Consider the following 14,898-nt stretch of genomic DNA (forward strand, 5'->3'; position numbering starts at 1 on the left):
TTTAGTTGACACAGTATTTTTAAATTTTGAATTAAGTTGCCAAGGCTTTTAAATCAGGGAATTTTGTGTACAAATCTAGGGGTTCCCGTTTTTATTGAAAAAAAATCAGAGGATGCAGCTCCAGACATGCATTAGCCCTTGCAGCAATAACCTGGAGCTGAATTGAGGCTAACCCCCTTTAAATAGCAAATATGTCCCCAGCTGGTTTGTCATACCACCTGGCCTCATAGTTAATTTACTTATGTTACTTGTCTGGCTGCTTGAGTATGTCATTCTTAAAATGCGTTTCTCCATCAGACCAATGGATAGAATAAATATGACCAGGGTCACTGACTTCTTCCTGGTCTGATTTTCACAGGCTATTTACAAGGCTGACTTGGAATGGTTACGTGGGATCGGCTGGATGCCAGATGATTCTGTTTCTGTCAATCATGCCAAGCACGCTGCAGACATCTTCAGTGAGGTATTCCAGGATCTTATCCTGCCATTCAGCACATTTCCTGAGAGACTGAACAAAAAATATACGAGCCAAAATGCAGTCATTCCCTATCAGCAGTTTTAACAATTTCAATTGCTGTCATTTAAGCCAGATGTACATTTTTCCAAAATAATCCTGTACTGTCCCTTTCACATTATGGAATCACATCCATCTACACTCAACAATGCTTAGAATTGTACAAATAGAAAACTTCTTTTGTCAGCAATAGCAATACACTTGAGAGAAGTTTGTCCAGTTGAAAAAAAAAATGCACTGAGTTCACATAATGATACATTACATGGCTTTGGGAGCTAACCAGATCTGCTACTTTAAAATCTGTGGAAGGTGTAAGAAGGCAACCCATTTGTTAAAAAATAAAATGCTAAGAAGAAAGCCAAATTGCCAGGAAGATGCCATTGACATACAGCATTCTATGCCTCTAGTAGAGAAAGGGTCCTTAAATGCAGCATATCTTTATCAACTCACACAGGACCAGAGACTACAGCTATCTAAAAGATATTTTCTTTCCCATAGAGAAAATATCGCACAAAAATAGAAACTCTCAACTTTACTCCCGTGGATGACAGAGTTGATTACGTGACAGCAAAACAAAGTGGTGAAATCCTAAATGATGTAAGTACATGACTGTCATTCTAAAATTGCTCTGTTGGGAAGACATCATTTCCAAAGCTTTTCCACTTACTTACACTCAGCGTGCAGTCATTTTCTGAGATACAGATTGTAAACGTTGAGATGAATGATGCTAGCATTTGCTTGGACAACATTATGTTTTCTTAATATCAAAGAACTTACCAACTTTCTTCTCATTTCTAGATTAAATACCGAAAAAATTGGAATGACACCAAATCAAAGTACACCCTCACAGAAACCCCTCAGCTGCACGCTGCCCAGGAGGCAGCCCGAATACTAGACCAGGTATGGATTTTACCTGGATGCCTGGCACTTTGTATGGGGACAGAGGACCATAACATAACAATAGGAGACTTATCCCTCCATTCTGACTCCTTGGTTTAACCCTTTGTCATGGCTCTCTGTCTTTTAGTATCTCTACAAGGAAAGCTGGGAGAAACAAAAAGCCACCAGTTACATTTTGCCTCCAGATGCTGTGCCGTTTGTTCATGCCCATCACTCTGGTGACGTTCAGAGCGAGGTAATTTATTCTGATATGAGTGCTTTGCAAAGGCTGGACCTTCCCTGTGCAGGAACCCATTTATGCTAAGGCATGTAGCGTAATGGAGAGTTCCTTGTTGGCTGGCAGGCCTGGCCAGGCTTGGGAATGGTCAGGGTACCTGCTCCCTTCTGGTCCTTTTCCCATGGGCTTTTGGCATTCTTCATCTTTTTTTTCTTGGCTTCTTTAAAAACTATCATTTGAAGTCTTTGTTTTTTCTTCTATTCCCTGCTTCCCTAAAATCTCTAAGCTTTCAAATACAATATTGCCAGAATTAGAAAATAAGTGTATATTTTTCTATTTTTAAATTGATATTTCTTCGTATCTATTTATTTCAATGTTTCTGTTTTGTTTTTTAGCAAAGTGGTAAAAATAGGTTTTATTTAAAAACTATAGCAAAAGGGGAAAAGCAACCTCATTACAGAACTGGGCTCAAGTCCAAATACAGAAAGGACAGTTGAAGATTTATAGCCAAGGAACAGTGAGGGGTCCAGTGGACAGAAAGTTACTAAAAGGAGATATCAAGGATAGGGGGATTCCTGCTAAACTCTGCTAAAATTTAACAGAATTTTTACTAAAACTGCAAAGATAGAGACCAAAGTGGAGTCCTCATCAAGAAGAGGGCCCAGGGGAGCCTGACTAAAGTTTGATCAATGAGAGAGCCTGTCAGTACTTACGTGGTTCTCCTTAAATAATTACATCTACTGAGCGAAATAATGATTATTTTATTTCTATTATTTTATACAAAAGATTTATGTATAATCTTGCAATTATTTCGTGCAGTCTTGTTGCTCTTTCCCTTTTACTTTTTTTAAAAAAATATCTTTATTGGAGTATAATTGCTTTACAATGTTGTGTTAGTTTCTGCGGTACAACAAAGTGAATCAACTGTATGTATACACATATCCCCATATCCCCTTCCTCTTGAGCCTCCCTCCCACCCTATTTCAATGTTTTTCGATATTTATTCTTGGGGGAGTAACACAAAAAGCTGGGGGACTGAGTTTGCTGATGTTTCAAGCCCCCTTTGCCTTGTGTGCTTGTCAAAGCTGATGGGATCTCTGTTCCCCTTCCCACCAGCTGAAATACAAAGCTGACCATGTCAAGCAGAAAGGTCATTATGTTGGTGTCCCGACGATGAGAGATGATCCTAAACTGGTTTGGTTCGAGCACGCAGGCCAGATTCAGAATGACAGACTATACAAAGAGCACTATCATAAAACAAAGGCCAGAATCAATATACCTCCTGATATGGTGTCGGTGTTGGTGGCCAAGGAGGGGCAGGCCCTTGTCAGTGATACTGATTACCGCAATTACCTGCACCAATGGACGTGTCACCCTGACCAAAATGATGTTATTCAGGCAAGGAAGGCCTATGACCTACAAAGCGATGTAAGTGATTTTTGTTTCTTAATTATCTAGAAACGTATGGTCTACTCTGAGAATCATAAGCAGCATTCTAGAACCACCAGTCTATGACACTTGGGACCATAAATACTTAGTTTGCTCTCAGAAGGTAATTAAGACTGGATAGGAAGTAGAGAAAGGTTGGGAGCAGTGACGGACAGCTTTGTCTACTGACTGCATTTCTGAATAATTTTCAAAGTCAATTTTTTAAAAATCTGCTTTTGTACCATCTCTGCCATCAACAGCTCCTCACATTTGCGTGGAAAATTATCAACTGATTTAAAATAATAATTGGCTGTGGTGGGAGCTGAGATGGAGTTGTGATTTTGACTATATTAGATGATAGTATAGTCAGGGACCTGGGAATGTCTCCTTCTTGCTTTGCTGAGCGTCTCCTTCCTCATGGCATTTATGAAGGAGTTGCTTACAAGGGATCAAAGCAAAGAGGACACAATGTACTGATGAGCTGCATGAGGCCCAGAATCCCTTATGCAGAGTTTAAAGCTGGGATGGAGAATATATCTCAGGCCACCTCCCACTGAAGGCTGAATCAAGATCTCTACCTGCCACCAGCAGTCTTTAGGGAACAGAAACACAATGCATCGATGTGATGCTCAGGTGTGCCGAGGAGCTAACCCTACCTGGGTCTTCTCATAATTACCAAAACAGAAACAGGATGTCAAAGACTGCCTGCAGCACAGGTGGTGAACTTGAACATCCCACCTCACTGGTTGCTGCAGGAGGATGACCACTGTGGAACTTTAATCAGATTAGCAACTCCTCTTCATTTGGTGTGGGATGGCCTGAGAGAATTCAGGAAGTGAGGGGGAAGGGTAGAGATGGGCTGGAGGGATGCTTCCCCCAACCCTACAGTACATGAGCATTTACTCCTTTACTTAGTCTAAATGCCCCCTTAGTCTAAATGTATTTCTATGTAACTATAACTTCCTTGGTAAAACCTTCTCTTATGCTCACAGATGAAAACAATGGTCCCTTACCCTCAACTCCCACAGCATCTGCATGGTCTTCCTCTCATAGCCTTTAACCACTTTGCACTTTATAAGTAACTTTTCTTTATACTTAGAGGTTTTCCTTATACTTATACCTCAAATAACCTTCCACAGTTCTTCATTTATAGTAACAGGCTCAAGAAATGTTGCTCAGGTGTACAGATGAAATCATGATTGAATCAATGAGACAACAGCCACTAGAGAGAAAACCCTAAAAAGCTTCTGAAAACATTGTTTCTAACCTGCTGCTTGTCAGCCTGTGCCTGAGTCATTTATACCTGCATCATGTCTCCCTTCCTGCTCTCAGAATGTCTACAAAGCTGACCTGGAGTGGCTCCGAGGCATTGGTTGGATCCCCCTGGATTCTGTAGACCATGTGAGGGTTACCAAGAACCAGGAAATGGTGACTCAGGTAAGCAAAGCCTGTTCTTCTTACATAAGGCCTGGCCTCCTTACCTGCCATGTGGGGATATGTACCTATCCCCATGTGGGGGGGCAGGGGGGACACCTGTCTTAATCGTCTCTATTTCTTTGCAGATAAACTATAAGAAAGATGCTCTTGCCAACTATCCTAACTTTACAAGCGTGGTGGATCCTCCAGAGATTGTTCTGGCCAAGATTAACTCAGTCAATCAAAGTGATGTAAGTTTGCTTTGTGTATAATGAGATACACAAACTGGAGACTTAGTTGTCTGTAGCTGAACAGGCTTGCGTAACTCCAGATAACTGCATGTGAGACGATAGGGAGTAAATTATAAGAAAATCTTTGGCGGAGAATGTCTTAAAAGGCACTAGTAGGTGGTATACTGTACCCACATTTAGATAATATCTAAATTATTATCCAAAACTTTCCATTATATTAGTTATAAATTATATATCATATAATGAAATTTAACCAGTTGGTTAATCTCTAAATGTAAACTAATTATTATCTTGCTAGGTAGATCTTGTGAAACTTTAAATATACATTTAGAATAATCAAAGGTTTTGTTTTGTTTTCTCCCCTCAGGTAAAATATAAAGAAACATTTAATAAATTAATAAAGGGCAAGTATACCTTTTCTCCAGATACACCATATATCACCCATTCCAAAGACATGGGAAAACTCTACAGTACCGTAAGTTCCATTTTATGTGATATACAACTCAGTTCCGAATTTTAAGCTCTTGTCAGTATTCACATTCTTGGCTGATTTTGTGAGCAACTGAACTTATAAGGAGATCTATTGTTTTTGTTGTATTTAGTCTTGTTTATTAGAAGTAGCATATTATGCAGGGCAAATAGTGTTTATCCAGCTGGTGTTGTTTGAGTCCCTGTGATGTGCCAGGCCCTATGAGAGGCACTGAGGAGCTAAAGATCAATGAGACAAACCCTCCAGGAGCCCCTGTAAGTGAGGGAGACATTCAAATAAAGAGAGAGACAATAACCTAACAAGAGCTATGTCACTTCCGGGCGCACGTAGGACCAAGCAACTACCAACAGAGAGAAGAGAGGAAAGGCTGGTCCCTCTTTAGCAATCATGTACATATATCTCCAGCCAACAAGTGGAGGACTTGCCCTCCAAATTTTAATTCAGCTGATCTAAAGGTGATGTGTGTGTAGCGTATATGTGTATATGCCGAATGGGAAGCCGTCTTTGGTGATTCTCTCTCTGTGTGCAAATTTGTTTTCACTTTTATTAGAACTGTAAATACAGTTAAACTCTGTTATAAAATGCCTCAGGGTCTGTAGATTTAATTTGCAACAAGCCCAAAGACTCTGCCCTGTTCTTAGGTACGCACACTAACAGCTGTTAATGAAGGTTTAAGCCTTGCCTTTAATCATGAGTATTTTACCTTGATTTTACTACTTTCTTTCGAGTGGCACCTGAAAGAAGTTGAATGCAAACTTTTGTTGATACACCTTTCTTTGTCCTAGATACTGTATAAAGGAGCATGGGAGGGAACCAAGGCCTACGGCTATACCTTGGACGAACGCTATGTTCCCATTGTTGGAGCCAAGCATGCTGACTTTGTGAACAGTGAGGTCAGTAGGACTTTTTCCTTTCACAAGTTTGAGAGTCTTTCCAGCCACAAAGGGCTGGTTAGAAAGTCCCAGTGATTTTCAATGTTGCACCTATTTCACAGCTTAAATACAAAGAGACGTATGAGAAGCTGAAGGGTCACTACCTGGCTGGAAAAGAAATCAGTGAGTTCCCCAAGGTGATTCACTGTCTGGATTTCCAAAAGATGAGGAGTGCGGTAAGCAAAGTTCACTGTAACAGAGGATCTGCACACTTAAGTGTAATACTAGTCTGCCTATTTATAATCTGCCCTTTGGTTCAAGATTAGCTGGGGGGTGGGATGGTGAGGAATGAGCCAGTCTTGAGACTGTCCCCCGCCCCTGCCAGTTAGCCCAGTGCACCTCTGATGGCTGTGAGTTTTCACCCTTTCCCTCCTGCCTCCTCCAAACACAGTGAGGGCTCTGTATTTGGAAAAAGGAGAAAACAAAGTCACTCTTTACCCTGTGTTATAAAAGGATGGGAAATTTTTAAAGAAGAAGAGTATATTAAAGTGTCATTTTTTAACCTTAGTCTATTCTAAAGGTATTGATCTATGTTGAAAATAAGACTATAAAAGAGATTGATCAGAATAATTTACATTTAATTCCTTTCTTATTTTTGTCTTTAAAAACATATTATTCTTCAGTTGAACTACAGAAGACATTATGAGGACACCAAAGCAAATATTCATATCCCCAATGATATGATGAATCATGTGCTGGCTAAAAGGTGCCAGCACATCCTCAGTGACCTGGAGTACCGACACTACTTCCACCAGTGGACATCTCTTCCAGAAGAACCCAATGTTATTCGGGCCCAAAACGCGCAGGAGATGTTGAGTGATGTATGATGTCCTTTCTGCGGGTTGACTAAGTTACAGGCTTCACCCAGCCCTGCCTGGGGCCCCACGTTCTAATTGTCCCTGTATTCCTAAACCCTGCTGCTTTGCAATACAAAGTGGCATGAGTAACCTTTTTTGGTGTAAGGATCCCCTTGGAGCAATGAGGCACCTATGTTAAATATTTTATCTGTTCAACACTAGACTAAAACTTAGCTGTTGCTCTCTTCCTAAACTTCTTTAGGCCAGGGCCTTAAAGACCTTCCAGGTGTTGAGAAGCCCACCCTATGACTGCTAAGTACTAAGCACAGCCAAGGGCTGATAGGAAATTATCAAATGCTCGATTGTAAATTCAGTTAGTACCTGTCACCTTTCACAGTTTCTTCTTTCTTGCAGAACGTGTATAAAAGTGACTTGAATTGGCTGAAAGGCATTGGATGCTACGTTTGGGATACACCCCAGATCCTCCATGCCAAGAAATCATATGACCTCCAGAGTCAAGTGAGCCATCTTCTTAGAGGGACTAGCTCACTGTGGATTGATGGGCTCCATGGTGCTCTCAGTGGAGTGATAGCAAGGGTGTCCCTGTGCCCCAGAGAAAGCATCTTTGACAGTGCATGATCTAAGGGAACCAAAGGCCCCTGCCCAATAAAACCTCTCTGGTGGCCTGTTCTGGTGCTGGCTTTCCTCAGTTTGAGTCTCTCCTGTGATTTAAGGCTATAGACATTTACAGCAGAAGGTTATCTGGGAGGTGTTTCAGAGTGAACTACTCTCAAGCATCTACACCTTAGTTGATCAGGTTAACTGGCAGGGAGTAGAATGCACATGCATACTTTGACCATAAATAGTTAAATCTTGAAGTAAAAAGTAGACATTTGGGAAATTTCCCAGCAGAAATTCAGCTTGGATAGGGCAGACTAATGGAATGTTGAAATTGAGGGGCTGCTGTCAGGGATGGAGTATAGGCATGGAAAAACAACACAAGGAAGAAGGGACATGGCAAAGATCTAGACTCCACTCTTGGTCAAGAGAAACTGTTAGTTTTGACAGCCATGCAAAGTCTCAAACTGTACAGCGTATCCTCTGTTAGGATTAAAGCAGAAACCCAGAAATAAAGGTACATCTAAGTAGGCACAAACTGCTAAAGCTGATGGAAGACCTGCATTTTACCATTTTCAGTGACTTTTCTTTTTCTTCACAGATACAATACACGGCAGCAGGTAAAGAAAATCTAAAAAATTATAACCTGGTCACAGATACACCGCTTTACGTGACTGCTCTTCAAAGCGGCATTAATGCCAGTGAGGTGTGTCTTCCTTGTACTTCTCTCCCAGGACAAGCTGTTATTGTCTTTACATATTGTCAAACAATAGAAAAGAATAACCCATCCTTTCTGTCTGTAGGTGAAATATAAAGAAAATTATCATCAGATTAAAGACAAATACACGACAGTTCTAGAAACGGTGGATTATGACAGAACCAAGAATCTGAAGGATCTGTATAGCAGTGTGAGTTCTCTTTCTTTTCTCTGTATTTGAGTTACCTTTTTCACCTTTATAGACAATAAGAGATGAAAAGGGACAGACAACCTTACCCCCAAAGGTCTTTCCAATCTTTTTCCCGGACCTTTAAATTCCTACTTTATCTTGTAAGTCCTCATAGTTACAAGTAAATCAGCCCCAATTTGAATATTGTTCTATTTCATGCAATTGACACAAATTCACCAACTCCTTCCTTATTGCAGACAGGTACTGTTGAAGCTCTTCTTTGTTGACCCTAGACTTGTTTTTCCGTGGCTTCTCCCTTGGCCAGTGACTTACAGACCACAGAGTGGTGACAACACAGTGACAACAGAGGCACACTTTTTTTCCTGCCTCTGAATTGGTTACATTTTTTTTTTTTTTTTGCGGTACGCGGGCCTCTCACTGTTGTGGCCTCTCCCGTTGTGGAGCACAGGCTCCGGACGCGCAGGCTCAGCGGCCATGGCTCACGGGCCCAGCCACTCCGCGGCATGTGGGATCTTCCCGGACCAGGGGACGAACCCGCGTCCCCTGCATTGGCAGGAGACTCTCAACCACTGTGCCACCAGGGAAGCCCTGGTTACATTTTTAAACTTCATTTTGAATTAATTTTAGATTTACAGAAACACTGCAAAAATAGTACAGAGAATTTCCTCGTACTTTTCTCTATAGTACAACTATCAAAACTAAGCAATTAACATTGTTACAATGTTACAATGTTAATTATAGGCTTTATCCAGACTTCACCACTTTTTCCACTAACCTGCTTTTCTGTGCCAGATTCCAATCCAGGATCCCACATTGCATTTTGTTGTCGTGACTCCTCAGTCTCTTCTAATCTGATAATTTCTCAATCTTTCCTTGTCTTTTTCTCATCTTGACACTTTTGATGAATACTAGCCAGTTATTTTGTAGAAAAACTGGCTAGTATTCTTTCCTCAATTTGGGCTTATCTGATGTTTTCTCATGATTAGATTAAAGGTATGCCCTTTTCTTTTTTTTTGCAAAAATAACACAGAATTGATGCACCCTTCTCAGCACACCATAGCAGGTGGTACATAATGTCAATAACTTGTGATGACCTTGATCACTTGGTTAAGTTGCTCACTGCCGAGATGCTCCACTGTAAAGTTACTAGTGTTACCTTTGTTATTAATAAATATCTTGGAGGAGATCCTTTGGGGCTATGCAAATACCCTGTTTGTCCTTATACTTTCTCTCATGTGTTTTAGCATCCATTGATGGAGCTTGCCTGCAAGAATTATTACTGTGGAATATGCCTACTAGTGATTTTCTCTTTCTCTTTTTTCTTCTATATACATTTATTAACTGGAATTCTTCTGTAAGGAAGAGCTGTTCCTTCTCCACTGTTGGTTTGCTTACATGGGCAATACCCATGGCTCATGGGTATTTATTTTATTCTATGGTAGAGTCTAATATTATTGTTATTTATTTTGTTACTCAAATGGTTTCAGCTTTGCTATGGGGAGCTCTTTCAGGGTGACTCCTGTGTCCCCTTGATACACCCAATCACGTGTTTTTTGAGCACTTCCTTACTGCTTGGCACCACAAGATGTTCCAGGCTCATCTGTATTTTCCCTGTTCCAGACCTGGAATCAACCACCTCTCTAAGAAATCCCAGTTTATTTTATTGGAGAACGGTATTTTGAACCAAGATTTAAGCACTAAATGTGCTCATTACTACTAGGATGTCATTGTTCCTAGGCCCTCTAAGTGGACAGAGCTTAGAAATATATGCATGTATACTAACCCATGTATGCATACATATCTGTATCTATTTCTGTACTTACCTAACTGTATCTATATTTTAAAATCATGAGTCCATACTGATACCTTCAATGCAATTAAACACCACAGGGTTCATTCTATCCTTTACCCTTTCCTTAAGTGAAACTTATTTTTCCAACTTGTGACTTTCTATTTCCTTTCCAGTGAAAAGCCTGACTCTCATTATTTATGATATATCCACTTATTTGTGCAACCCTTGTATCCACATAAAGTATTTTCAGAATATCTAACACACGCCTGTGAGAAACAAATTTACTAACTAGAGTAGGGTATTTTTTTTTTAATATATATATTTATTTATTTATTTTTGGCTGCGTTGGGTCTTTGTTGCTACGTGTGGGCTTTCTCTAGTTGCGGAGAGCAGGGACTACCCTTCGTTGTGATGTGCGAGCTTCTCATTGTGGTGGCTTCTCTTGTTGCGGAGCACGGGCTCTAGGCGCGTGGGCTTCGGTAGTTGTGGCACGCAGGCTCAGTAATTGTGGCCCATGGACTCTAGAGCACAGGCTCAGTAGTTGTGGCGCACGGGCTTAGTTGCTTCACGGCAGGTGGGATCTTCCTGGACCAGGGGTCGAACCTGTGTCCCCTGCATTGGCAGGCGGATTCTTAAACACTGCGCCACCAGGGAAGCCCTAGAGTAGGGTATATCGTGTGCAGTTATATTTGCCTATAGCCTTAGAGTATCCAGTCAAGTTACCATTTTCCAAATTTACTTAAGTCAGTTGTTTTCTTCGCCACTTCCTTCACTGTAGTCTTGTTATACATTTGTATTACAATCAGATTTATTTGCTACAGTTTGTATTCCATTTTAGTCACCTCCCCCATTCTGGCTGATTCTTTGATTGGTTGTTTTAATTTGCATACAGTAAATTTCACTCTGTGGTATGTAGTACTATGGCTTATGACAAATGCATACAGTCATGTTTTCACCATTATAGTCAAGATACAGAAAAATTCTGTATTACCTCCACATTGTCCCTTTGCTGCCCCTCTCCTCTCCCCTAGCATCCACAGAGCTGTTTTCTGTCCCTATAGTTTTACCTTTTCCAGAGTGTCACGTAAACGTGATCACAGTATATGATATGTAGCCGTTAGGTCTGGCTTCTTTCTCTTAGCAAAATGCATTTATGTTTTATGCACATTGCTGCCTAAATCAGTAGTTTATCCTTTTTATAGCAAAAGCAATATTCCAAACCACAGTTTGTTTTTCCATTCACAGCTGAAGGACATCTGAGTTGTGTCCAGTTTTTGACAATTATGAATAAAGCTGCTATACACATTTGCATATAGGTTCTGTGTGTTCATAACTTTTTATTTCTCCTGGGTAAATAAATACCTAGAAGTGGAAACAAACATTTTTTAATCTTTATATATATATATATATATATATATTCACATATATTTTAATGTTAGTGGTTTTCATCCTCCAGGAATCCTAGACCTATGAGGGAATGAATATGGCATTGAAACCTCTGATAACTGTCAAACTGTGATAAGTGCTATGGTAGAGAACAAAATAATGGACTCTGAAATTATGGTCATGACATTAAACCCATTATTCACTTAGGAGTACTTGGCTCCTACAGAGTGAGAAGATCTGGGGATTGCTAGGGAATGTCTGAGAAGGACAAAAACAGAGGAAAAATCCACTGCTGGAAGCTAGCCAGATTGCATTTTTCTGTGTTCACAAGAAGATTTTTAACCCCTATAGAACCTGTACAAGGAGGCCTGGGATAAAGTGAAAGCCACCAGCTATATCCTGCCTTCCAACACCATGTCCCTGACACACGTCAAGAACCAGAAGCATCTGGCCAGCCATGTAAGTCAAGTACAGATATGATAACCTTCCCACCACCCTTTACCCTTCCCTGCCCTCCACTTCCAAAATGTTTCTGGCTGATTCCTGTGTTGCCTGTGTTGAACACCAGCAAATAACTCCAGACACTTGGTCATCACAAAGTCTGTGCACTTATGCTTCCTCTCAAGGGCCCTGAAGTCCAGAGAGAGTCACAGACACTTACATGAAGGACAGCGATGTGACCTTTTAGGCTGCCTGCCTGAAAATGACGGATATATACACTCTATTTTAGCCAGAAATGGGAATAGGTAGAGGACATAATATGCCATACAAAATACTCTTTTCTAATAGAATTATGTGGACATTGCTATAAAAAATAAACCAGTGATGTACAGCAGAAACTAACACAACATTGTAAATCAACTATACTTCAATAAAAATTAATTAAAAAAATAAAAAATAAATAAATTGTACCCTTAAAAAAAGACAGTGAATGTGGTAACTAGTTATTGCACCAGACCCAAATACATGATTTAAAAGTAAATCATTATCTTTATCACTATGAAATATAAAAATTTAAAAATCTTGAAATTCAGTTTTTTTTAAACAGAACTTTTCTTAGGTATAGACATAATTTTTTTAAAATCCTAAATCACATGAGCTGTTTAAATATAGTATAGTATAAAATCCTAACACTTTTAACCCTTTATGCCTAATATGTTCTTAAGTAAAACTTCTTATTGTAAAATTCCCTATAACTTCACTGCAGATCTAATAAGCCTAATTCTCTTTCGGAAACTTTACTTCTATTAGAGACTTTTACTTCTTAATTATGAACATTTTATGTAACACTTTAGACCAGTGTTTCTCAAATCTTTTTTTTGACCATGACCCACACTGAGAGATTTATTTTGTACTGCAAGCGACACACACACACACACATACACACAACTGAAGTTTTTGTGAGTGCCTTCTGATATAAGCATTTTACAGAAGAGTACTTATCACTACACTAAAGGCAGTGCATCCTGATCTTTCAATTCTGTTCTCTTCACTTAAATGCTAATGACCCAGGAAACTGATTTCACTACTGTTTAATGGGCCTAGAGATTCATAGTTTAGAAAAAGACGTTGTTAGACAATATATGGAATTAATTTAATTTTTACCCAGAGGAAAAATTAAATCTAAATGATTTTTCCCAGAGCCAACTCTATTTGGAAGATTGCAAACAGACTAGCCCAAAGGAGCAAGCTTTTCATTTGGGAAGAGAATTTTTGTAGATAGTATTCAGAAAGTTCAGCAAAGACTTTTTCCTTTAGTCATGAAAAAAGTCACAGAATACTATCTCCTTTATAATTGAAAAATAGCTTAGATATAAGGAGTATGTGAACTAATGTTACAGAAAATTCTGATGGGAATTTTGTTTAGTTTCCAGTCAGTGAAGGGCTTTACTGGAGTTCTGTATATATATATACATATATACTCCCATCTTTCCTTTCTTTTTTTTTTTTTTTTTTTTAACTGAGATATGGGTCTCTGAGTTGTGAGAGCATTGTTATTTTATCATGTGCTAGGAGATTGGATCTCAGCCTCTGTAAGGGCCTTACTTCCTAATTCATGAAATCATGAAGCATTAATTAATAGGCAATATGACTTAAGAACTAGACGTTGGTTTTCCCATAGAAGTTAGTTGCACTGTATTTTTGGAAAACCTTGTAGAAACTGAAATTCAAGGATTGAGTCTCTTAAGCATCAGGCTTGTCAGTTATTAAAAAACAAAGAAATTCCTGAGTACATTTTTCATCTTTCACTTATGGTTAAGAAAAACAAAACCAATATCACAAAAGAGATCATTTAAAAATTACATAATCTTTAAAACTAGTTGTGGTAACAGTAGAAGTACGAGTATTGGTACAGGGGTTTTAAAACCGGTACCTGAAGAACGTTTACACACAGTCTGCTCTAATCCTCAGGTAATCTGGAGGCAGGCTGTGCCACCTCTGCCTGTGGGCACAGACAAGGAAACAAGCTCAGAGAAGTGCTGACCCCAAGGTGGCCCATCTTAGAGTTGGGTCCTTCTGTTAAGTCTCATGCGTTTTTAACAATCCAGATCCATTACTCTTCAAAACTGTGTTTCTTCCTTTGTATTTTCTCTCTATAGAACAAATATCGGGAAGAATATGAAAAGTTCAAAGCTCTTTATACTTTACCCAAAAGTGTTGAAGATGATCTGAACACAGCACGGTGCCTCCGAGTTGGCAAGTTTAACATCGACGTAAGTGACCCCAAAGGCTGGCTTCAAAAGTCAAGTAACGGAGCCACGAACTATAAATCAGAACATGTTCTGTTCAACAACGCGTATGGCGTTGACCGTGCACGTGTGAGGAAGCTAAGTGTTCTTTCAAGCCCATACTGCTTCCCCCACCGCCATGAATCTGTAGAAAGTGTCAGAAACTTCCAGTCCCCACCCTGCCCCCAACCAACTGCTGTAAATTGGTTCCCCTGACCTCTCTGGTGTCTAAGAAAGGCACGTATCACCATGATTCCTTGCGTAATTCCCTGTGTAACTGGCATGTTACGTTATCTTCACAGCGCCTGTACAGATCCGTTTATGAGAAGAACAAGATGAAAATCCACGTGGTGCCCGACATGGTAGAGATGGTTACCGCTAAGGATTCTCAGAAGAAAGTCAGCGAGATCGATTACCGCCTTCACCTCCACGAGTGGATTTGCCACCCCGACTTGCAAGTCAACAGTCACGTCAGGAAGGTCACAGATGAGATCAGCGACGTAAGCCCATTGCTTATGAA

At 39.9% G+C, this 14,898-nt stretch overlaps 1 protein-coding gene and 1 long non-coding RNA gene across 5 annotated transcripts in view; one reads left to right on the forward strand and one right to left on the reverse strand.

Annotated features, from left to right (window-relative positions):
• NEB (nebulin) overlaps positions 1 to 14,898 on the forward strand; it is a 225,010-nt gene that overhangs the window by 149,113 nt on the left and 60,999 nt on the right. The window contains exons 93-109 of the mRNA XM_060302454.1: positions 359 to 463; positions 1,013 to 1,111; positions 1,313 to 1,414; positions 1,542 to 1,649; positions 2,748 to 3,059; positions 4,392 to 4,496; positions 4,622 to 4,726; positions 5,094 to 5,201; positions 6,002 to 6,109; positions 6,211 to 6,324; positions 6,772 to 6,969; positions 7,360 to 7,464; positions 8,165 to 8,269; positions 8,367 to 8,471; positions 12,001 to 12,108; positions 14,250 to 14,363; positions 14,681 to 14,878. Coding sequence (XP_060158437.1) covers positions 359 to 463; positions 1,013 to 1,111; positions 1,313 to 1,414; positions 1,542 to 1,649; positions 2,748 to 3,059; positions 4,392 to 4,496; positions 4,622 to 4,726; positions 5,094 to 5,201; positions 6,002 to 6,109; positions 6,211 to 6,324; positions 6,772 to 6,969; positions 7,360 to 7,464; positions 8,165 to 8,269; positions 8,367 to 8,471; positions 12,001 to 12,108; positions 14,250 to 14,363; positions 14,681 to 14,878 — 2,199 coding nt within the window. The remainder of the gene's footprint in view (positions 1 to 358; positions 464 to 1,012; positions 1,112 to 1,312; positions 1,415 to 1,541; positions 1,650 to 2,747; positions 3,060 to 4,391; positions 4,497 to 4,621; positions 4,727 to 5,093; positions 5,202 to 6,001; positions 6,110 to 6,210; positions 6,325 to 6,771; positions 6,970 to 7,359; positions 7,465 to 8,164; positions 8,270 to 8,366; positions 8,472 to 12,000; positions 12,109 to 14,249; positions 14,364 to 14,680; positions 14,879 to 14,898) is intronic.
• The window catches only part of LOC132597618 (uncharacterized), an 81,156-nt gene that overhangs the window by 21,125 nt on the left and 45,133 nt on the right, over positions 1 to 14,898 (reverse strand). The gene's annotated exons all lie outside the window — the stretch shown is intronic.

This window comes from Globicephala melas, chromosome 7, assembly GCF_963455315.2.
Source record: "Globicephala melas chromosome 7, mGloMel1.2, whole genome shotgun sequence".
Lineage (NCBI taxonomy): Eukaryota > Metazoa > Chordata > Mammalia > Artiodactyla > Delphinidae > Globicephala > Globicephala melas.